The sequence below is a fragment of the Anolis sagrei genome, chromosome Y, assembly GCF_037176765.1.
Source record: "Anolis sagrei isolate rAnoSag1 chromosome Y, rAnoSag1.mat, whole genome shotgun sequence".
Taxonomy (NCBI): domain Eukaryota; kingdom Metazoa; phylum Chordata; class Lepidosauria; order Squamata; family Dactyloidae; genus Anolis; species Anolis sagrei.
The window spans coordinates 51,451,504-51,474,543 of record NC_090035.1 but is presented as its reverse complement, the minus strand read 5'-3'; the positions used below and the strand labels follow the sequence as shown (position 1 = coordinate 51,474,543).

General features: G+C 45.0%; 1 protein-coding gene across 1 annotated transcript in view; it reads right to left on the bottom strand.

Annotated features, from left to right (window-relative positions):
• Window positions 1-226: 226 nt before the first annotated feature.
• The window catches only part of LOC137095312 (macoilin-like), a 393,189-nt gene continuing 370,375 nt past the window's right edge, over window positions 227-23,040 (bottom strand). Inside the window, exons 10-11 of the mRNA XM_067461783.1 lie at window positions 17,500-17,674; window positions 227-2,280 (exon numbers count right to left, since the gene is read on the bottom strand). Coding sequence (XP_067317884.1) covers window positions 2,078-2,280; window positions 17,500-17,674 — 378 coding nt within the window. The 3' untranslated portion in view covers window positions 227-2,077. The remainder of the gene's footprint in view (window positions 2,281-17,499; window positions 17,675-23,040) is intronic.

Sequence of the window (23,040 nt, the reverse complement as noted above, 5' to 3'; positions counted from 1 at the left end):
TTTCAATCACCAAGCTTGCATGGAATTGTTGTTGATGTTCTGGAGTGAACAGACAAACGTAGACCTCTTCCAACTTGCAGCTCTCCAGGTTTTGGTTTTTTTTTGGGGGGGGGGGCTCCAACTCCAAGAAGCCTTAGCTAGCTTGGGTTGTTGTGAGTTTTCCGGGCTGTCTGGCCATGTTCCAGAAGCATTCTCTCCTGATGTTTCGCCTGCCTCTATGGCAGGCATCCTCAGAGGTTGTGAGGTCTGTTGGAAACTAGGAAATGGGGTTTATATATCTGTGGAATGTCCCGAGTGGCAGAAAGAACTCTTTGTCTGTTGGAGGCAAATGTGACTGTAACTCAAACAGATGTACCTCAAACAGACAAGAGTTATTTCTGCCCCCCTAGACAAGACACAGATACATAAACCCCATTTTCCTAGTTTCTAACAGACCTCACAACCCCTGAAAATGCCTGCCACAGATACAGCCGAAACGTCTGGAGAGAATGCTTCTGGAACATGGCCAGACAGCTTGTGAGGTCTGTTGGAAACTAGGAAAATGGGGTTTATGTATCTGTGTGTTGTCTAGGGGGACAGAAATAACTCTTTGTCTGTTTGAGGTACATCTGTTTGAGTTACAGTCACATTTGCCTCCAACAGACAAAGAGTTCTTTCTGCCATGCGGGACATTCCACAGATATATAAACTCCATTTCCTACTTTCCAACAGACCTCACAACCTCTGAAAATGCCTGCCACAGATGCAGGCGAAACATCTGGAGAGAATGCTTCTGGAACATGGCCAGACAGCTTGGAAAACTCACAACAACCCAGTGATTCCAGCCATAAAAGCCTTCAACAATACACTTAGCTAGCTTGTTCAATGGTCAGGAATTCTGGGAGATGAAGTCCCAAATGCTTGGAGGGCCACCAATCATCCAGGCTTGGACTGATGGGAATCGAAACATTTCAGTCACCAAAGTTGCATGAAAGTGTTGTTCATGCTCTGGGTTGAGCAGACAAACACAGGCCTCTCCTAACCTGCAGCCCTCTTGGTATTTTTTGGGCCTTCAATGCCCAGAAGCCTTAGCCAGCTTGTTCAATAGCCAGGAATTCTGGGAACTGGAGTCCCAAACATGTGGAGGGCCACTGATTGTCCAGGCTTGGACTGATTGTCCAGGCTTGGACTTAGAGGGGTAAAAGCAAACTGGTTTCCTTATACACATTCCTATTCCTCCTCCCACGATTCCACCATATAGCCCTTATATAAACAAACTTAAACCCTTATATAAACAAAATTAAAAGAGAATTTTGCATCATTATTCCTTGCCATTTTTAAATTTGCCATTTTCGGCTCCATTATGTGATGAAAACCAAATTGAAAACAAGAGGGTTTAGAGTAGGGATGGGTCAACTTTGGCCCTCCCAAAGTGTTTTGGACTCCAACTCCCATCATTCCTAACAGCCTCAGGCCCCTTCCTTTTCCTCCTCAGCCGCTTGGCCATTATATCTATCTATTTATTGGGACATGAAAGTAGGCCTCTCTTAGGTCTATCACTCTATCATCTAGCTTAAGCGGGTAAGGGGGAAAAGGAAGGGGCCTGAGGCTGTTAGGAATGATGGGAGTTGGAGTCCAAAACACTCGGAGGGCCCAAATTTGCTCATGCCTTGCTTAGAGTCAAACATAGTGCCATGTTGTTTTACTCTTTCCAAGAGGAAACCTTGCAAGAGTGTATATTTTGCAAAAAAAAGAGAGAGGCAGAATTTGCAATGTAAAAACCAAGCGTCGTGGGCTGTTTCCCTCTTAATGTGTTGGCCAAGAAAAAAAACAAAAAACTGTTAAAGATTCTGTGAGGTTTTCTAAAAATTTACAAGAAAAGAAGCAGATGGGCAGTTCTCACCAAACCTCGGTGTTGGGGTTCTGTCTCCCCCATTTTCCCTCTTTTTATTTTTCATTTTTTTTCCGGAATGATAAATCGGTATACAGTATCAACACGATACGATTTTGTCATCTTGACTGCAAGAGATTTTTCTGTGTGATGCTGCCTTTCTGTGTTGACCAACGAAAAATGTGGCGGCCTTTTTTTTTTTTTTTTTTACTTCTTTAGGGGTTGATAAACTGAGGCGTTGGGATCGAGTCCAGAAGGGCTGGTCTCCACAAATTTGGAAGAATAATGTGGGGAAACGGGACTCAGCGTGCTGCTGGCTGCAGTATACGTTATGCTGGGCATGACTGCCATGACTTCGGCGATCTTCTGTTTTAGGTCCTTGATTTCCTGATCCTTTTGAATGATTTGCCCTGCAATGTTAAACAAAAACAAGAACGAGAAAAATGTCATCCAGTACCAGCTGACAACCAATGAGAACCATGGCAGACGAAACAATCCCCCCACAGATCTATCTGATCAGCGCAAAACCAGCAAATACACTAATATACCATATATACTCAAGTATAAGCTAACCTTTTTGGCCCTTTTTTTAGGCTAAAAAAGCTTCAGCTTATACTCGTCAAACTTATTTATTATTTTACTCTGTTATTATTATTGTTTTTATTACATGTACTAGCTGTACCCGCCACGCGTTGCTGTGGCCAATCTTCCCTCCCTCTTTCTCTCCTTCCCTCCCTCTTTCCTTCCTTTCCTCTTTTATTTTCCCCATTTCTCTTCTTTCTTCCATCTCTACTTGTTTCTTTCCTCCCTGTCTTTGCTCTTTGGTTACATTCTTCCTTCCTTCCTTCCTTCCTTCCTTCCTTCCTTCCTTCCTTCCTTCCTTCCCTCCTTTTGTTCCTTCCTTCACTATCTTTTGTTCCTTCTCTCCTTCCTTCCCTCTCTTTTTCCTTTCACTTTTTTATTTCCTTCTCTTCTTCCTTGTTTCTCTACCTTTGTTTCCTTCCTTCTTTCCCTCCCTCCTTCTCTCCTTCTTTCCCCCCTTCCCTCCCTCCTTCTCTTGTTACTTCTTGACTGTCCCATTTAATATTGTATTTATAACTTACATAGAAAGAAGGAAGGGAAGAAGGAAGGAAGGAAGGAGGGACAGGAAGGAAGGAAAAAGGAAGGGAGGGAGGGAAAGAAGGGAAGGAAGGAAAAGAAAGAAGGGGGGACAGGAAGTAAGGAAGGAAAGGAAGAAAGAAGGTAGGAAGGAAAGGGAGGAGGGGGATGAAGAAAGGAGGGAGGGAAGGAAATGAAGGGGAAGGAAATGAATAAAGGGAAAGAAGGAGGAAAGGGAGGGAGGGAGGAAAAGAAGGAAAGGAAGGAAAGGAAGAAGGAAGGAGGGACAGGAAAGAAGGGAAGGAGGGAAAGAAGGAAAGGAAGGAGAAGGAAGGAAGAAAAGGAAAAAAAGGGATGAAGGGAGGAAAGAAGGGAAGAGACTGAGGAAGAGAAGGAAGGTCCTTCACTCAAGTACTCTCGACCTTCCTCCCCTCCTCCTCCCCCCCTCCCCCCTTCTTCCTTGCCTGGGGTTTCTGCCGTTGCCGCTGCCACTCATCTGCCCCTTCCTCTTCCAACAGGGAAAGGAGGAGGAGGAGACTGCCCTCCTGACATAGCAGGGAAAGAAAAGGGGCTCCATGTGGCAAGCCTCCACCTCCACTCCCATGGTGCTCACTTTTGCTTGTGTGTGTGTGTGTGGGGGGGGCGTGCATATGTGCCTGGCACCTCATGCTTTAATGGCCAGCTGTTTCCCGTGAGGAGGAGGGGGCGAGGCCATGGGTCTCTTTGTGGGCAAGCAGTTTCTCCTTTGTAGACATGTAGTTTAGAAGTCCTTTCTGCTTTTTGTTTTGTTTTTTTTTTTTGAGTGAAGGACATACATTGGGTTGTTAGTTGTATCGTGTCCAAATTTGGTGTCAATTCCCCCAGTGGTTTTTGAGTTTGGTTAATCCCACAAATGAACATTACATTTTTATTTATATAGAATAGCCGTCCCCTGCCACACGTTGCTGTGGCCCACATGGGGTTATGTGTGCGAGGTTTGGCCCAATTCTATCATTGGTGGGGTTCAGAATGCTCTGTGAATATAGGTGAACTATAAATCCAAGCAACAACTCCCAAATGTCAAGATTCTATTTTCCCCAAACTCCACCAGTGTTCAAATTTGGGCATATTGAGTATTTGTGTAGAGTTTGGTCCGGATCCATCATTGTTTGAGTCCACAGTGATCTCTGGATGTAGGTGAACACCAAAACCAAAGGACACTGCCTACCAATCCCTTCCAGTATTTTCTGTTGGTCATGGGAGAACTGTGTGCCAAGTTTTGTTCAATTCCATCATTGGTGGGGTTCAGAATGCTCTTTGATTGTAGTTGAACTATAAATCTCAGCAACTACAACTCCCAAATGACAAAATCATTTTTTTGAGTGAAGAACATACATTGGGGTGTTAGGTGTCTTGTGTCCAAATTTGGGGGTCAATTCCCCCACTGGTTTTTGAGTTCTGTCAATCCCACAAACAAGCATTACATTTTTATTTATATAGATTATTTTACTCTATTTATTATAATTACATTTACATTATTTTACTCTGTTATTATTATTTTTATTACATCTATTATTTATCTCTATTATTATTACATTTATTATTTTGGGTTGCTGTGAGTTTTCCGGGCTGTCTGGCCATGTTCCAGAAGCGTTCTCTCTTGATGTTTCACCTGCATCTATGGTTGAGGGGTCTGTTGGAAACTGAGTAAGTGAGGTTTATATATGTCATAGATGTGGCCGAAGCATGAGAAGAGAATGCTTCTGGAACATCGCCATACAACCTGAAAAAATCACAGTAACCCAGTGAAAGTCCTTCAGCAATACATGTATTATTTTACTCTATTTATTATTGTTACACTTATTATTTTACACTATTATCACTGTTATTATTACATTTCCATTATTTTACTCTATTATTATCATTTTTATTACATTTATGATTTTACCCTCTTTATTATTATTGAAAACATACATAAGCACATTGACATTGAAGGAGGTTAGAATAATGGTTTAATCGGAGTTGGACAGTCTTATCTGAAATTACAGTTTTATATAAATACTAGCCGTAAAAGTAATGAGAAAGTGTTGGTTTCTAATATATGTAATTTCTTTATGCTTTTGGGTAAACAGTGTTTCTTGCTGTTTCTTTGTCAGTGTTGATGTGGAGAATGTCTGGTTTGCCTATTCTGGAACATGCAACATATAATTGTCCTCCTTTAGGGGTCCCTTTCCAATCTATGATACTATATCTGTTTGTGAATCATATATATCTATTTATATCTATGGCTGGATGGCTCTTTGTCAGAAGGGCTCTGGTTAGGTTTCCTTGCCCTGGTGAAAGAAGTTGGATTGGATGGCCTTAAGGCAGCATTTCTGTTGGTCATAGGGGTTCTGTGTGGGAAGTTTGGCCCAATTCTCTTGTGGGTGGGGTTCAGAATGCTCTATGATTGCAGGTGAACTATAAATCCCCGTAAATACAACTCCCAAATGTCAAGGTCTATTTTCCCCAAACTCCATCTGTGTTCATATTTGGGCATATGGAATATTCGTGCCAAGTTTGGTCCAGATCCATCATTGTCCACAGTGCTCTCTGGATGTAGGTGAACTACAACTCCCAAACTCAAGGTCAATGGCCACCAGACCTTTCTAGAGTTTTCTGTTGGTCATGGGAGTCCTGTGTGCCACGTCTGGTTCAATTCCATCATTGGTGGAGTTCAGAATGCTCTTTGATTGTAGGTGAACTATATATTCCAGCAACTAAATGCTCCCAAATGACAAAATCAATTTTTTTTAAGTGATGGGTTAGTAGATGTCTTGTGGCCAAATCTGACGGCAATTCATCCAGTAGTTTTTGAGTTATGTTAATCCCACAAATGAACATTACATTTTATTTATATAGATTCAAAGACATTTAACCTACTGATAATAATAATAATAATAATAATAATAATAATAATAATACTTTATTTATATACTGTTCTATCTCTCCGAAGGGACTCCGAGCGGTTTTCAGACAACATCACAAAACATAAAAAGTAAAACAACATAACCATAAGATTAGCATAACAATATAAGCATAAAAATTGTCGCCATTACACACACATATTAAAACTGATGCCTCAATTAATGTAATGTAATGTAATGTTATTAGTATCTATTTTTATTTTGAAATTTCCCAGTAGCAGCTGCATTTTCCACAGGGCTTAGACTCGAGTCAATACGTTTAAGGGACAAAAGGTTAAATGCAAAAGAGAAAGAGGGAGGCTGGGGGATCCCAAGTTTGGAAGTTTATCATGATGCATTTCAAATCCAAAGATTGTTGGAAATACAGTATACGGGAAAAAATGGGTAAATATGGAAAAGTTAATAAATAATATTAATGGAAAAGAAATAATATTTAGGGAATGGAAGAGGAGAGAGGAAACAGAACTTAAGGAACCCTTGAAAGGAACAGTAAAAGTGTGGAAAAAAAGAAAGAAGAAGTTAAATCCAGGCAATGAGAATAAGATGGCAACTATATGGCAAATGAATTATAATAATGATGAAATTATAGGCAGAACATTGAGATTGATTGAAAATAGAGGGAAAAGTTTAGTAGAGGATCTATATAGAGAGGATGGAAACCCTGTAGAACAAAAAGAAATTCAGAATTGGATAGGGTCAGGGAATTGGATTCAAAGCTGGGCTATAAGACAGCAAATTTTTAGACGGAGGGGAAAAATTAGAGAACAGGATAGTCCATTTGAGAAGGTCATTAGGAAATGTTTGAGAGGGGAGAAGAAAGTGGCAGGAGATCTGTCCAACCAAATTATAACAGTAAAAGAAGAAATAATAGAGGAAATTTTCCAAACATGGAGATTGGACATGGAAATTGAGAGGGAAGACATCCAAAGGAAAATAAGTAATATAGCAAAAGAAAAGTATAATGTATTAAGAGAAGCAAGAAGGAAAATGTTACAAAAATGGTACAGAACTCCTGCACAACTTTCACACTTTGTACCAGGGATCAAGGATAGGTGTTGGCATGGCTGTGAACAAAGAGGGGTGTTTAATCATATGATATTTAAGGTGCAGGTGCTTACCTACAAAGCCCTGAACGGTTTGGGACCACCCTACCTGCGTGACTGCATCGCTGTCTACGAACCCACACACTCACTCCGGTCATCAGGAGAGGCCCTGCTCGTGATCCCGCCCACGTCACAGGCGCGTTTGGTGGGGACGCGAGACAGGGCCTTCTCTGTGGTGGCCCCCCGCCTCTGGAATGCCCTCCCAAAAGATCTCAGACAGGCCCCTACTTTGGCGGTTTTCAGAAAGAATCTGAAAACCTGGATGTTCCAATGTGCCTTTTCAGATTAGGAACCCCACTACCAAACCCCAGAAGCACTTTAGTAGAGCCAAGATCACCGCTCACCGCACACTGCACTTAGATTTTAATCCCATATCCCTCCGACACTTCAGCACTTTTAATCCTGTACCCCTACTCCGGCCTGCTCAGTTTTTAATAATGTCCTGTTGTATTGCTATTGTTTATTGTTTTCTGCTTTAACTGTTTTATTTGCTATGTACTGTATTGTTGTATTGTGTTGGGCTCCGGCCTGTTGTAAGCTGCATCGAATCCCTTGGGAGATGCTAGTGGGGTACAAATAAAGTTATAATAATAATAATAATAATAATAATAATATATATGATCAAGTGCAAGAATACTGGAAAAGGATTGAAGGGGAAATCAATAGAATGTTAAATTTATAAATAGTAATAATTAATAGAAATATACTACATGCACGGATAGCAGGAGTGAAGAATATACAAAATGAAAAATTGGTTGACAAATTAATCATGTGTGCCCAAATTGTTTTAGTGAGGGGTTGGAAAGACAAAAAAAATGGTTGCTGATTAATTGGTATAACTATATAGTTAATATGTTAAATGTGGAAATAACAAATTGCAAATGGAATAATATAGATAGAATTGAAAAGGTTACAATAACTAAGAGGATGTGGGAACCAGTTAGGAATTATTTAGAGAATGTGTTAAGATGTGGAGTAGAAAAATTAAGACTGAGACTGATATTTCAAATGTAACTTCTGTAGTTTGATGTATAAATGGCATGTACAAGGAGGGGAGGGTGGGAGTGGGAAAAACCAATAAACAATAAAAATACATTTTCCCAGTTTTTTGTGGTAAAATTAGGTGCCTCAGTTTATATTCAGGTTGGCTTATACTTGAGTATATACGGTATGTTGTATTATATCCAGCACAGAACATTATTCTTGGGTTAATCTTGTGTGCCCTCTGCTGGATAAGGAAGCCATTTACAGCACAGAACTATCACAACTGGAGCTAAGCTACAAGCAGCAGGAACTGAGTTTTGAAAATATATTTGTACCAAAGACAGCAATCTTTTCAGTAACATTGTCTGTGAAGGAAGCGGAGACAGTGAACATGTCTGTTGCTGTGTCCCCTTTGTCAAAGATGAAATAATAGCCAATGTGAAAGGAATACATGGAAGGGGACAGATAATGGTAGGTTATATACCTATGACCATCTTTCTTCGAGTGGTGCTCTGTGAATTCACATATGTGGAGTGTCTGTGCCAGCCATGTAGCCAGGGCGGAGGCTTAAGGGGTTCAGCCCCCCCCCCCCGAAATTCTCATGGTGGTCCGCGAGAAGGCCTTACTGGTACATTATTTAAACTGTTATGTTTATTCATATCATGATCTGATCACCATGCTCAATATATCCCATATGCATGGGGGTATTGGGGTAACGTTACAAAAGGTTTGCTAGGGTAGACCCTCTTTCACTCAGACTCAGCTCCCCCCCGAACCAAACTCAGCCCCCCCTCCCCGAAACAAAATCCTGGCTACGGGCCTGGTCTGTGCCTGCGCAGGCCCCAACAGAAACTTCTCTAGTTTAAACTTTTCAAGTTTTGGCGGTAACCCTGCCCAGTCCCCGGCAGGGCATAAAAGGCGCCCCGCGCACACACTCAGCAGTTCCTATGCCACAAGGCAGCGAGAAAGGCGGAAGTTTGTTAGAGGGGAGGCTGGGCGGGTTTGTGTGAATTCACAGAGCACCACTTGAAGAAAGATGGTCACAGGTATGTAACCTACCAAGAAACAACACCCCCGAGCCCAAGGAGGGGAGGGTGGCAATCATGTATGTAAGAGCAGAGGCAATGTGGTATTTTCCAGTGAGCAAGGAAGGCAACGAAAAGACACACAATAATGCATGAGAGATCATAACACCAAAAAAAAATATGCATGAAGTGAGCAATCTGCATAAACGATATCGACATTCAACATTTAACACGGTATCGAGAACAAGGTAAAAAGTCTAGGGAGGACAAGAAGCCAGGATTGTCCTTCCAAAGGCCACGTCAGGTCTATGCATGGTGTCCAGCCTATAACGGGAAACAAAGGTTTGTGGGTTTGCCCAGATGGCCGCCTTGCAAATAGAGTCCAAGGTGGATGGCGAGTGAAAAAAGAAGGCAAAACAATGTCCTCATTCACGTGGAAGGGGGAAACAATTTTTGGGAGAAAAGAAACGTCCATGTGGAGAACCGCTCTATCCGCATGGAAAAGCAAATAAGGTTCATCAACCCCCAAAGCTGTCAACTCAGATGGCCTATGGGCTCAAGTGATCACCACGAGGAATGCCACCTTCCATGAAAGGAGGCGAAGGTCGATTGTTGCCAGGGGCTTGAACGGTGGTAGTATCAGCCGAGCAAGGACGAGATCGAGGCTCCGGCCAGGGGTTGGAGGACGAACTGGAGGGTGAAGGTTGTTAAACCCCTTTAGGAAGGACCTCACAAAGGAATTCCGAAAGAGAGAGGTTCCCCCTCTCTGTTGGGCATGCCATAAAATGACGGTAAAGGTGGGTCTTTAATGATGAAAGCGAGAGGCTGCGCTCGGTAAGGGTAAATAAAAATTGGAGAACAGATGGTATGGAAGGTTGGGACTCTTCGATTCCCCTTTCAAGAAGGAAACTCTGGAATCGGGCAAAACAGGCATCTTTTCATAGCTGGCTTGTGGGCCGCAGTCAGGATGGAATGGACATCCGGACACAGCGCCCTGAGGACTGGATCCTCCATGCCAGAGGTGTAGGAATGGGAGATCGGGATGAAGAAGCTGGCCTTCTTCTCTCAACAGAAGGTCTTGGCGGAGCGGGGGGCGTTGGACTCAATCATCGGAGAGATGAAGGAGAACCAGGAACCATGCTTGCCTCGGCCATGCAGGCGCTATCTGGATACAGTTGGCTCGTGCCGCCTGGATCCTCTCGATCACCCTGGGGATGAGTGGGAAGGGTGGAAAGATGTACAGCAGATCTCTCGACCAGTCGAGGAGGAACACATCCCCTAGGCACCCCGGTACCGTGCCCGGTGGGAGATGGGCTCCGAACCATGGGAGCTGGACGTTCAAGGGAGACGCGAAGAGGTCGACGTCTGGCCACCCCCAGTTGTTGAAGAGTATGGCAAGCTCCTGCAGGTTCAGCTTCCATTCGTGTGTGAAGATTACCGTGTTCGACTCAGTGAGTCCGCCTCAATGTTCTGGGAGCCTGGGGGATGTATCGCCACCAGCGAGACCGACCTGGCTACGCACCACTCCCAAAGTTGCAGTGAAAGGATCAGTAGTTTTCTCGACCCCGGTGCCGCCCTGCTTGTTTATATAGTACATGGCCACCATATAGTCCGTAAGAATTTGGACATTTTTTCCTGTGACCAGAAGGGCAAATGCCCGCAGGGATTTGAAGATCGCCAGAAGTTCTAGGTAGTTGAAATGGCACAGCCTCTCCTCTGCAGATCACAGGTCTTGGATGGAGAGTTCTCCTGTATGGCATCCCCATGAGAACATTGATGCATCCATAGTGAAGATGATGGATGGGGGTTCGGGATGAAAGGGAATGCCTTTGCAGACATGGTGCCGATCTGTCCACCATTTCAGGGATTTTTTTACGGATGGTGGAACGATGAGGCGCTTTGACGTGCGGTCTCTGACCGGGTTGAAGTGGTCGAGGAACCATATTTGAAGAGGTCGGAATCGCAGCCTTGCCAGTGGGGTCACCATCACTGTGGAGGCCATGTGACCTAGCAGGATTTGAATTTGCTTGGCCGATATAATTCGAGACTGAATGCCTCGGACTGCCTCAAGACTGAGCGCTCTGAATCTTGCTTCGGGAAGATATACAGACTGGGTCAGTGAATCAAACATGGCGCCGATGAACTTTATGCACGTTGTTGGAGTCAAGTGCGACTTTTCTTTGTTCAGCTGGAGGCCAGGATCCCCGAGAAGGGAGACCGTTCTTTGAATTTGAGACTGTAGGAGCGTGGGGAGCATGCTATCGGTGGCCAATCATCCAAATATGGAAAAATCCTGATTTTTTCCTTTCTGAGAGCTTCGGCCACCACCGAAATACATTTTATGAAAGTCCTTGGGGCTGTAACGAGCCTGAACAGGAGCACGTTGAAGGAGTAGGTTTGTCCCGCAACTCGGAAGGCAAGAAAACATCTGTGGTGTTTTTGAATTGACAGGTGAAAATAAGTGTCCCAGAGGTCAATGGACATGAAGAAATCCCCGTGTTTGAGGAAGGGAAGTATGGACAACACCGTCACCATTCTGAACTTCTGAGGCTTGATGAAGGAGTTGAGGTCTCTCAAATCTAGGATTGGGCAGAGGGAACCATCTGGCTTGGGGACAGTGAAATATTTGGAGAAGAAGACCTGCCAGTTGTAGCAGTCTGGCAGGGGAGAAACTGCCCCTTTTAGAAGAAGGGCGTCAACCTCTGACAGGATTGGAGAGGAGGGTTCGGTTTCGACAATCTGTCCTGTTGGCAGGAGTTCCTTGAACTCCAATGCATAGTCTTTCTCCACAATTCTTAGCACCCACACATCGGAGGTGATACTTTGCCATGCACTGATTAAACTTGCAAGGCGGTCACTGAACAGCGGGTGTCGAGGTCGAAGTTCGAGGTTGGGGATTGAAAGGAGGGACATGGGAACGGCATCGGTACTGGATAAGGGGACGGTATCGTCCAGGAGAGCGTCAAACATGGCACCTAGGATGGTTTCTGCCTGACGTTTGGTGGGACCTTGATCGTTGTTGCTGCGGCTGTGAGAGACGCTGCTGGGGCTGCTGTGGCCGATGGGCCTGCTGCTGTGTGGTCTGCAGGGGGTGAAACATCTGATGATACTGGAACTGCCAGTATGGAGCTCCATTCCGCCGTCTCGAGTACTGGAACCACCTTGTTCTTTGAGATTGAGATTGGTTTTTGATCCCGCACTTGGCTGCCAATATTTTAAAGTCCTGATTCGCCTTCAGCTTGTCATCAGTCCCCGCATTGAAGAGCTCCAGGGCGTTGAAGGGCAAGTCTTCAATGACCTGCCTTGACAATGTCGAGAGGCCAGAGGATCGGAGCCAGGCATGTCTTTTGATAGCGACCGCATGAGCAATCATCTTCCCGGCTGTCCCTCCTGTGTGTTTGGCCATCTGCATCTGGTGATGTGCCAAAGAGTTTGCCTCCTGGGCCAGGGTGGTCAGGACCATACGGTCTTCTTCCGACATCCGTTGGAAGAAGGGCATGGTCTTTTCCCAGAGGATCTGCTGGTAGGCTCCCATACAGGCGCCATAGTTGGCCATTCTGGCTAACAAGAGAGCACCTGAATAGAGTATTCGGCCAATGGCGTCGAACCTCTTTCCCTCCCAGTCTGAGTGGGTTGAAGACTGCCTCCTGAATGCTTGTGCAGCCTTCACTACCACTGATTTAGGGTTGGGGTGGTGCTTCAGCCATTCTAGGCCCTCATCGTCAGTCCGGTACCAGGCCTCAATTTTCTTAGAAGTAGGAGGGATGGAGGATGGGGTCTTCCAAGAAGCTTGGATGACATCTAGGAGGTATGGCAGGAAGGGTAGCAGAGGGGCTGGCGATGTCTCCGATTGGACCTGCTTGAACACCGGGTCAGTAACTGCCTTGGAAGTGTGTTTAACCTCCAGGCCCAAAGTGTCTGCCATGCGGGCCATCTGGTCAGCGAAGGCCCTGATGCTGTCCGTCGGCGACAGAGGGTCAGCCTCATAGGCATCGTGGGTAGGGGACCTCTCGATACCGAGGGACAGTACCGAGCCCGAATGGACCGAGGCAGCCAATTCTCCATCTTCCTCTTTTTCTTCCGCTTCAGATGGAGGGGGCAAGGATGAGGAAGGATTGTGTGGAGATGGAGGAGGAGCCGGGAACCGGGGTGAAGATGGGGTTGGAGGTTGTTTGGAGGCTGAAGACTGAGCAGCGCGTGCCAGCCTGGCCGTTTGTCTCCCCCTTTCCGGCGTCGCCATGGGTGGAAAGAGCTCTTGTCTGGCAGTAAGTCCAGGGGGCCGGTTGGGTGCTATCGCGGTAACTGGGGATTCTAGCCGCTCTACGGGAACCTCTGTCGGCATCTCTTCCTCCTGGGCTAGCTGTTGGAGGGGCTCCGGCTGGGCTGATTGAATCGCCAAAGACCTCGCTGACAAGGTGGTCAACAAGGCTATTGTTGCTCTTCGAGAAGAAGAGGAAGAAGAAGAGGGCTGAGTTATTGTCTTTTTCTTCTTTGCCGGAGGATGAGTCGATGCCGACTTCGATAGCGACTTGCCCGGCGTGGGAGGGACAGAAGAGAAGGTTGCAGCACAATGAGACCTCGTTGACAATGTGGCCAATAAGGCTATTGTTGCTCTTCGATAAGAAGAAGAAGAAGAAGAGGGCTGAGGTATCGTCTTTTTCTTCCTTGCCGGGGGATGAGTCGATGCCGACTTCCATAGCGATTTGTCCAGCGTGGGAGGGACGGAAAAGGAGGTCGCAGCACAACGAGATTCCTCCTGGGCTCATCAAAAGGCAATGCGTACCAGCATTGACAATGGCGGAGTTGCAGTTGTCAACCTCGTGGACCGGGCTGACCTCACCGAAGACACAGAGCTGGTTGAGGAATGGCGCACACGTACGGTCTCAGTAGTCACCGTACAAGGCCTTTTGGTCTGCTTGGTCGGCTTCGTGGTCTTCAATGTCATCGACATGGTCGCCCAAGGTCTCTTTTGTGCCGCTTTAGTCACCTTTGTCTGGTGAGTTGCGGGTTGTGAGGGCAGATCGCCCGGTTGGGAGGTCGATGCCACTGTCGAGGTTGACGGTCGTGTGGTCTATGCCGATGCCGAACGGTCGACGTCGAAGGTGCCGGTGCCAAAGACTGCTGGTACAGCAGGTACCGTAGACGGTGAACTCAGTTCTTCTGAGACTGCGCTGTTAAGGCTTGGCAATGACAGCAGGAGTTGGCGATATGGGCCTTGCCGAGGCAAAAAGGCACAATGAGTGCTTATCCAAATCTGGAATCTTTCTAGAACACCGCGTGCAGTGCTTGAATTGATTCGTGGACATCGCAGAAGATCCGAAGTAAGCCTTACGGTGGAAAAACAGGAACTGCTGAGTGTGCGTGCGACGCGCCTTTTATGCCCTGCCAGGGACTGGGTGGGGTTACAGCCAAAACTTGAAAAGTTTAAACAAGAGAAGTTTCCGTTGGGGCCTGCGCAGGCGCAGACACTCCACATGTGTGCATTCACAGAGACCACAAAGAAAAATTTGGACTAGCAATGCAGCAACCTTGACCAAGAATAATATGAAAACTACTACACAATGGTTGTTGATGCCTGAAGTCGGGTGTACATTTCTGGCCTCTGTGAATGCCTGGGATGGGAAATGGTGGCTGAACCCAAGGCCGCATTACTGCTTTCAAGCTCTCTATGGAATCCATGGGACATATCCCCAAAACCTGCACCTTTGACTTATACATGAGGTCAGCTTATACATACATATTGTATATATCAGGCATGGACAAACTTCGTCCCTCCTGTTAGGAATTGTGGGAGTTGCAGTCCAAAACACCTGGAGGGACAAAGTTTGCCCATGCCCAGAATATATGGCAATAGGCATTTAGTCATGGCTTCCTACTAAAGAATATGATATTCTTTGTACAGAGGCCCTCACCAAAGGCCTATTTTCCTAAGCTTGGAAAATACAGCTCTGGAGTAGTGTGAAATATACACCCATCTATTCAATGTGTTTTCCATTATTATTTTCTTCCTGCTTCCCTCTCCATTTGTTTATCTGGACGGAACATACCAAGTGAGGAACTTCAGCCGTGCCTAGGCTCTTAATTTCCTACCATATCACATTTCTGAATATCGTGGAAATTTACAACTTGAAACTTCATTCAGAAAGCCATTTAAATCTAGCCATGAGTTTTCAAGCACTGCTTTGCTCCTGTTTTCACTGGGGGGAGGGGGGATATCCACAAAACCCACTTGTGACCCTCGGTGTGGAGGGCAGTGAATTTGATCAGGATTCTATGGCCAAATCTCTGCTACTCAGGAAGATTAAAGGAATTCTCTCACATTTTACATTGTATTGGTGTGCGTTTTCCGCGTGTTCCAGAAGCATTCTCTCCTTATGTTTAGCCCACATCTATGGCAGGCATCCTCAAAGGTTGTGAGGTCTGTTGGAAACTAATTAAGTGAGATTTATATATCTGTGGAATAATGTCCAGGTTGGGAGAAAAAACTGTTGTCTGCTGGACGCATTTGTGAATGTTGCCCTTAATCACCTTGATTAGAATTGCGAAGCCTTTCAGCTTCAAGGTCTGGCTGCTTCCTGCCCGAGGGAATCCTTTGTTTGGAGGTTTTAGCTGGCCCTGATTATTTCCTCTCTGGAATTCCCCTGTTTTTGAGTCTTGCTCTTTATTTACAAACACAAATCAAGGAACACGAAAGGCACTGTAGACGAACTCAAAAGAACTCAGCTATAGCTGAGCACTTGACAATTTCAAAAGAAAGGAGGAAACCATGAAGATGAACAAAATCTGGTGACCAGTATTAAAAAAACTCTAAAACAGTTCTGGCTCAGCTTACCTGTCCGAACGTATCTCTCCTTATCAACCATCTAGGACCTTAAGATCGTCTGGGGAGGTCCTGCTCTCAGTCCCACCTTCTTCACAGACTTGGTTGGCAGGAACGAGAGACAGGGCCTTCTCAGTGGTGGCCTCTTGGCTATGGAACGCCCTCCCTAGGGATATCAGATCAGCGCCCACCCTTCTAACATTAAAAAAAAGTTAAAATCTGTCTTTTTGAGAAAGCTTTCCAAAATGCATTTATGCTAAATGTTTTAATTGTTCTTTGGTTTGTAGGCATCGAATTGTGCCATTTGTAAACTGCCCTGAGTCTCCTTTGGGCTGAGAAAGGCAGTATATATAAATATGGTTAATAAATAAATAATAAATAAAATCAGAGCAGTAAGAAAGAACAAACAAGGGAATTCCAGACAGGAAATAAATACCTCCCAACACACCAGCTAACACCTCCCAACAAAGGACTCACCCAGGCAGGAAGCAGTTGCAAAGCCATTCAATGCTTATCAAGCTGGCCAGTGGCAACATTCACACTTCCCTCCAACAGACAAGAGCTCTTTTCCCCAGCCTGGACATTATTCCTGAGATATATAAACCTGAAATTGATTAGTTTTCAACAGCCCCCACAACCTCTGATGTTTTAACATTTTTAGCATTTTACATTGCACATTTGGCCCGTCCTTTGTGACTGATTTTATTATGTTATTTTGCATTGTTTATTTTATTTTGTTATGTATTTGTTGTGTTTATTTTTATTGTCTTGTATATTATTCTGTTGTATTATGTTTGGGCTCAGCCTCATGTTAGCCATCCTGAGTTCCCCTTGGGGAGATGGTGGCGGGGTATACATAAAGATTATTATTATTATTATTATTATTATTATTATTACTATTATTATTATTATTATTATTATTATTATTATTATGCCTGCCATGGATGTAGGCAAAACATTAGGAGAGAATGCTGCTGGAACATGGCCATTCAGCCCAGAAAACCCACAGCAACCCAGTGATTCTGATCGTGAAAGCCTCCGACAACGTATTATACACCTGTACTTTATATTCCGTTTCCACGGAGACTCTAGAATTACTACTTGGTGATGAAGCAGAGGTAAACTTGATTTAACTCATCACCTACTATTAGTTAAGTTTGAACCTTTCATTGAGGAGATCATGACTTTTTGCCTGAAGGTAAACTGTCAATGGTGTGATGGTGGAGTTCCTCTGACAGCCAAAACCAGACACATTTAATGGACTCTAAGACTAGAGACATTTTGTCAAGAGTTATTTTTTTTACTAAACTGGACAAATTTATTGTGGGAAGATCGTTTTGGGCAAAAGGAAATTCCTTCAGTAGTTTGTGCAGTCAAGGGACTTCAGAATCCCAAGGGTCCTGCATGAAACTCTGGGGCTCGCTATGGTTTTTCTGCAGAATCCTTTCCCCCTCAAAGCCTGAGAGGGTTTGATTTGAAGCTTTGGAGATCCCACTGCCGTTTAAGGAAGTACAGCCAAAAAGACAGGAATTTCCCAGCATTTCCCACCTCTGGCGCCGTATGTATGGGTGTGAGAGCTTTTCCTTTTCACACATCCACAATATATCACTAGGCAAGAAACGATAGCCTCATTTTTCCGGAGAGTTCCACTTACCTTGGGCTATCTCAAGCTGTCTTTTTGCATCTCCTAATGCAGAGAAGAGGTCCAACTTGATCCTTGTCTCCGCACTCAAGCTGTTCTCTAAGTGCTGTGTCTTATCCTGCATGGCTGAGAGCGCTGACATTAACACCTCTGTATCCTTCTCGTTCTCTTTGTATTTCCGCAGCTCCTTTGAGGAGAATTGAAGGAGTATTGTTACAAACAGGGGCTTTACACTAAGTTAGGTGGAGAAAGCAAAGTGAATGCACCACAGACACTGATCTACAGTGAGGGAAACAAGAACTAAGTGTTGTTCGCGGATCAACATGAAAATGTCATCAGTTAGGGACCCTTCCCCCAGCACTAACTGTCGCTTTGGGCCAGAGTGAAGAGAGAGGGGGGCAGGGGACAATTCCACCTTGTCTCCTGTGCTATGATGGTAATATAAAATAATGTAATATAACATAATATATTGCATATACATATAATATTTATAATATTATAATGTAATGCAATATAATACTACTAATAATATACTATAATTATATATTAATATTACATATAATATTACTAATAATGTTACAGTATAATTGTATAGTACAATATAGTAATATTCAATACTGATATTGTACTATGCTAATATATATCTATATCTATATCTATATCTATATCTATATCTATATCTATATATCTTGTAAGCCGCTCTGAGTCCCCTTCGGGTAAGAAGGGCAGCATACAAATGTTGTAGATAAATAAATAAATGAAATAAGAATTTTGTCTTAGCGCTCAACATGTTTGTTCAGTTGCCCCATTAGCTAACGAAAAGAGACTGTTATTGTCTCCCTCTATACATTCAATTTCTTGAGTATGCTTATAGTTTCTGACAAGCACTACCATGTCCCTAATGGGTCCAAGATTTCTTTTCAGGGTGGGATGCATTGAAACTTTTAGTTCCAGACGTTTTAGCCTCAAGAGCTGGATGTGCTTGAGAACTCAAGACAGAGAGCCAGAGCCAGCATTTTACTTCATATGTCTGTCAAATCCACAAAGTCAAACACTTTTTTTTCTTTTTGACACACATAATGAAAAATTCGATATTAAGAAAACATTCTTTTCGGTTTCATAGCTCTCTGCATATCAAATCAAGAGTTGTGCTACTTTTCTCCAGACAGTTTTATTATGTGGGCTTTTTATCCAACAGAAGCAGAGGAAAAGCACAGAAAATGCAGATGTGTTTCAAGCAAATCTACTGAATGATAAGTGGAGGAAAACAGAAAGCTGGTCCAGAAATAGATGGAGAAGCAGAATTTATTTTATGCACATTTTTTCTGTAAGAGTTTTGATAAAGAACATTGTGCAAGTATTCTTAATAGATTCAGGGCTCTTTATGGAAGGGAAATACTTAGCCCTCTCTGCCAAATCACTCTTGAATTAAAGGCTACCTTCTCTCCTTTTATGTTTTTAATCTTGCTCAGGAAGGATCAAAAACTGGAATTATTTAAAAGATCCATATTCTGCATTCAACAAAACCTCAAGGCAGTTAATACACATCATAAGCAAATTGCAAGATTCAAACTAAATGAACTGTCTTTTAAAACCAAACACACAATGCAATGTCAGTAGGAGTAGATACTGTTTTCCTGAAAATGAAGGGTCCTATATTAATTTTGTTCAAAAAGATTCATTATGGTCTGCATGTAGCTGCATGGACACTGTTTAAATTGATTTTTTAATTAACTGTAACTAGGGCTTATTATTTGAAGTAGGGCTTATATTTTGAGCATTATTCAAAAACCCTGAAAAATCATGTTAGAGTTTACTTTCAGGGTAGGCCTCCCCCCGCAGGCCGCCGGGGCCTATAAAAAGGCAGCAGGGAGGATGCAGCTCTTCAACACCGCCGTCGCTCACTACGGCGGTGTTGGGGAAACAGGGTAGCATTCTGTCTCTGTTACTATGGGCCAGGCTTTAGCACAGAAGGTTAACCACCAGTTGCAGTAATTCTTGCTACCAAAAGCTTCACAGTTCGAAGCCCGGGTCAGGGTGAGTTCCTGGCCTTTAGCCCAGCTTGTACCTACTTAGCAGTTTAGAAAACAGCAATGTGAATATATAAATAGGTACTTCTCAATGCGGGGAGGTATTTAAGGCACCCATAAGGAAATGCCAGAAAAATACAGCAATTCGATCAAGGAGGAAGTATAGGAACAAAGCTCTTCAGCAGGGAGGATGGAGCGACAGTACCCCCGCCCCCCCCCCCCCGGTGGCCGGAACCGAGCAGAGCCCTCAAGATGCCAAAGATGGGAAAGCCTATATATTAGGCCTGGGCAACCATGGAAAAAAATGTTTCTAAAATCGATTCGTTTTTTTTGGGGGGGGGGGGTTGCGTTTCGACATTTAAAAGAATTCCGAAATTTTTCTTTTAAAAAGTTCGATATTTACGAAATTTCGTAAATGTTAAAAAAAATTACGAAACATTAACGAAACAAATACGAAACAATAACGAATCGATTCGTTAATGGCGGACGCGACCGCGCAATACGCTAAAAAACCTCCAAATGGGACAGGGGGAACTTCTGAAGCTTCCCTCTCCCTCTGTTGTTGACTGTTGGTGTGATATTATATTTTTTTCACTAATTAAACAAAAAACAACTATAAAACTTGCCCCAGACATGCGGAAATAATAACGAAACGACCTCAAACCGATAACGAAACAAATACATAATGAATCTGAAGCGTTTAAGATGGCGGCGCGTTAGCAGCAGCAAACTCTAGCTCTGGCAGAAGAAAGAACTTTAACTGCTAACTTATAAACTAAACCTGCTACTGAGCCACAGAAACCGCTCCTAAATCAATTTGCCAACCCAGGGTCACGTAGGTGGCTTTGGGGAAGCAACTGAAGGAGCACAGGCGTATGCAGAGTTGAAGAGCTGGAAGAAGGAGGAAGAGATAGAGCGGCCAGCCGCCATTACAGCGTGCGGACTCAGGATCTCGCTCCCCTCTGCCTCCATTCCCTGAGCTGTATTTTCATCCAGTACCCACCTGCTTCGGCGTGGAGGGTAGGTTTGTTCCCGCTTGGGATTGTGACCGCCGGGTGACTGGTGGGCACCGTCCCTCCGTGTTTGAGCGGCTCGAGCGGGTCGCATCTCGTTGGAGTGCTGAGGACGCCGAGGCGCTGATTGGCAACCTGTTCGGCGGCCCGGGTGGGCTCCCCTTTCCCCCGGAGTTCCTCCTTGCCCTCCTTGGCTCGGCTGACTACACGCCCTGTGGGCACGGCTGTTGACATCGGCGGAGAGGCCAGGCCGGGGCGCCGCTGGGACCGGGGGCTGCGCCTGCCAGACGCGGCGGCTGCTGGACCCGGACGCTTCCCTTGTTGCTCGGGGGCTGAGAGCTGTTTTGTGCTACCGCGGTCGGCTGCGGGGCGTCGGGACTCCGCGGGACCTCCTGCTTTGGCTGCCGCTGCCTAGCGCCGGCGCTGGGCTATCTGGCTGCCGGGGCTGTGGCGGCTGCGGCGACGCGACCTTCCGGCGTGTTGTTTGTGTGGTTCCTGACTGTGCTGTGGCGTTCCTGACTGTGCTGACTGCTCGGCCCGGTGTGGTGAGCCTCATACATCTGCAGTCTCGCTGCTATAGCCGGCCCCAAGGACCGACGGCTCCGCGGACTCCGTGTCGGCCCAACTCGGTGTGGGTTTCGGTTTGGATTGCTGTGGAGCGGCGTTGTGTCACCATTGGGCTTCATCTCGCCGGCTTGTTACGCGGCCGCCATTTTGTGGGCCAGTCTGCCTTATTAAAATCTTAGCGGACCCTCATAACATACAGGCCCTAAATAAATTCCATCTTGCCCAGTTTTTCCATCACATCCCGGAAGATTGAACTCGTCCACCTGTGACCAATTTTTTATACTTTTTATCTTTTTATCTTTACATCTCTTTGATACAAATTTGGACTGTAACGAACTTTATTATCGCTGATCGTTGTCAATTGTTGTTAATCTATTTGTCCTTGCCGATCCTTTTGATTGCAATCCATTTTTTCAAGTGTGCTGACCAACTTTGGTTGTATTGACCTCTATCTTATTTGGTGCTAATATTGTTATTGTATTGACCTCTTTGATGCTGCTAATTAACTTGGTTGCTCAACCACCTTTCAATTGTACGGACTAAATTCAGTACGGTTGCACAGAGCACTTTAGCAACTTTATAAGCTTAGCACTTTATCTTATCTTATTAGCACTTTAAACTTTCTATCTCGGGGACACTTTACTCAACCTAGCACTTTAATTGACTCGATACATCAGCGTTGAATCAGGCCTCCATGACGCATCTCATTAGGCACCTTGAGATTAATTGTTAGTCAATGCATTTTAATTGTTGACATAATTCCCAATTGCACTTTAAGAGCTTTAACCAAACCCCCTGACTGTATAATCAACTGTTATCCATGCTATTATTTAACTTCTTGCAATTGTTAACTTGGTTACTAATTGCACGTGTGGGACAAAGAAAATGGAATAGCTCCGGGGGACTTGATTACAACATAATAGGAGCAGGAGACGATTGGAGGGTAAAGCCTTGGCAAACTGGAATTGTACTTTATCAAACAGTCTATAATGACTCTTGGCTTACTATTATGGATGTTGAACGCGTCATGGAGGAGGGAGAGGCTTCCGTTAGTCGAGGAGCCCCCATAGAAGTCGTGGTGGGGAAGGGGAGATACGGGAAAGGGAGACCTTTAATTCGGCCTAGGGAACGTGGAACAACATTAGTAATCCCAAATCGGTCTCCTGATACGGTAAGTTGGTGTAACCAGGTTGGCGGTCCCTCCGGATTGAAGGTGGTGCTGTTGAACGCCAGATCTGTCAACGGTAAAACAACTCTTATCCAGGATTTAATCCTGGATGAACGGGCAGATCTGGCGTGCATCACAGAGACCTGGCTGGATGAAGCGGGAGGTGCAAATTTGACCCAGCTCTGTCCACCCGGGTTCTCTGTGCAGCACCAACCGAGATCCGGAGGGCGGGGAGGCGGGGTGGCAGTAGTCTATAGAGATTCCATTCTTCTGACCAGGACCCCCATCCCGCAGTCAACAAATTTTGAATGCGTCCACCTGAGGGTGGGTGACCGGGACAGATTAGGGATTCTGTTGGTGTACCGTCCACCTCGCTGCACTACAGTCTCCCTACCTGAGCTAGCAGGGGTAGTCTCGGACCTGGCATTGGAGTCCCAACGGCTACTTGTGCTGGGGGACTTCAATGTCCATGCCGAGGCTGCCCTAACGGGAGCGGCTCAGGACTTCATGTCTACCATGGCAACCATGGGGCTGTCCCAACAAATATCTGGCCCCACCCACTGTGCTGGACATACATTGGACCTAGTTTTCTGTCAGGGATGGGAGGAAGGCGGCGGTGTTGAGGAGTTATCCATCTCTCCGTTGCCATGGACCGACCACCATCTGGTCAGCTTTAGACTTACTGCACCCCTTAACCTCCGCAGAGGTGGAGGACCTATTAAAATGGTCCGCCCCAGGAGGCTTATGGATCCGGAGGGATTCCTGATGGCTCTTG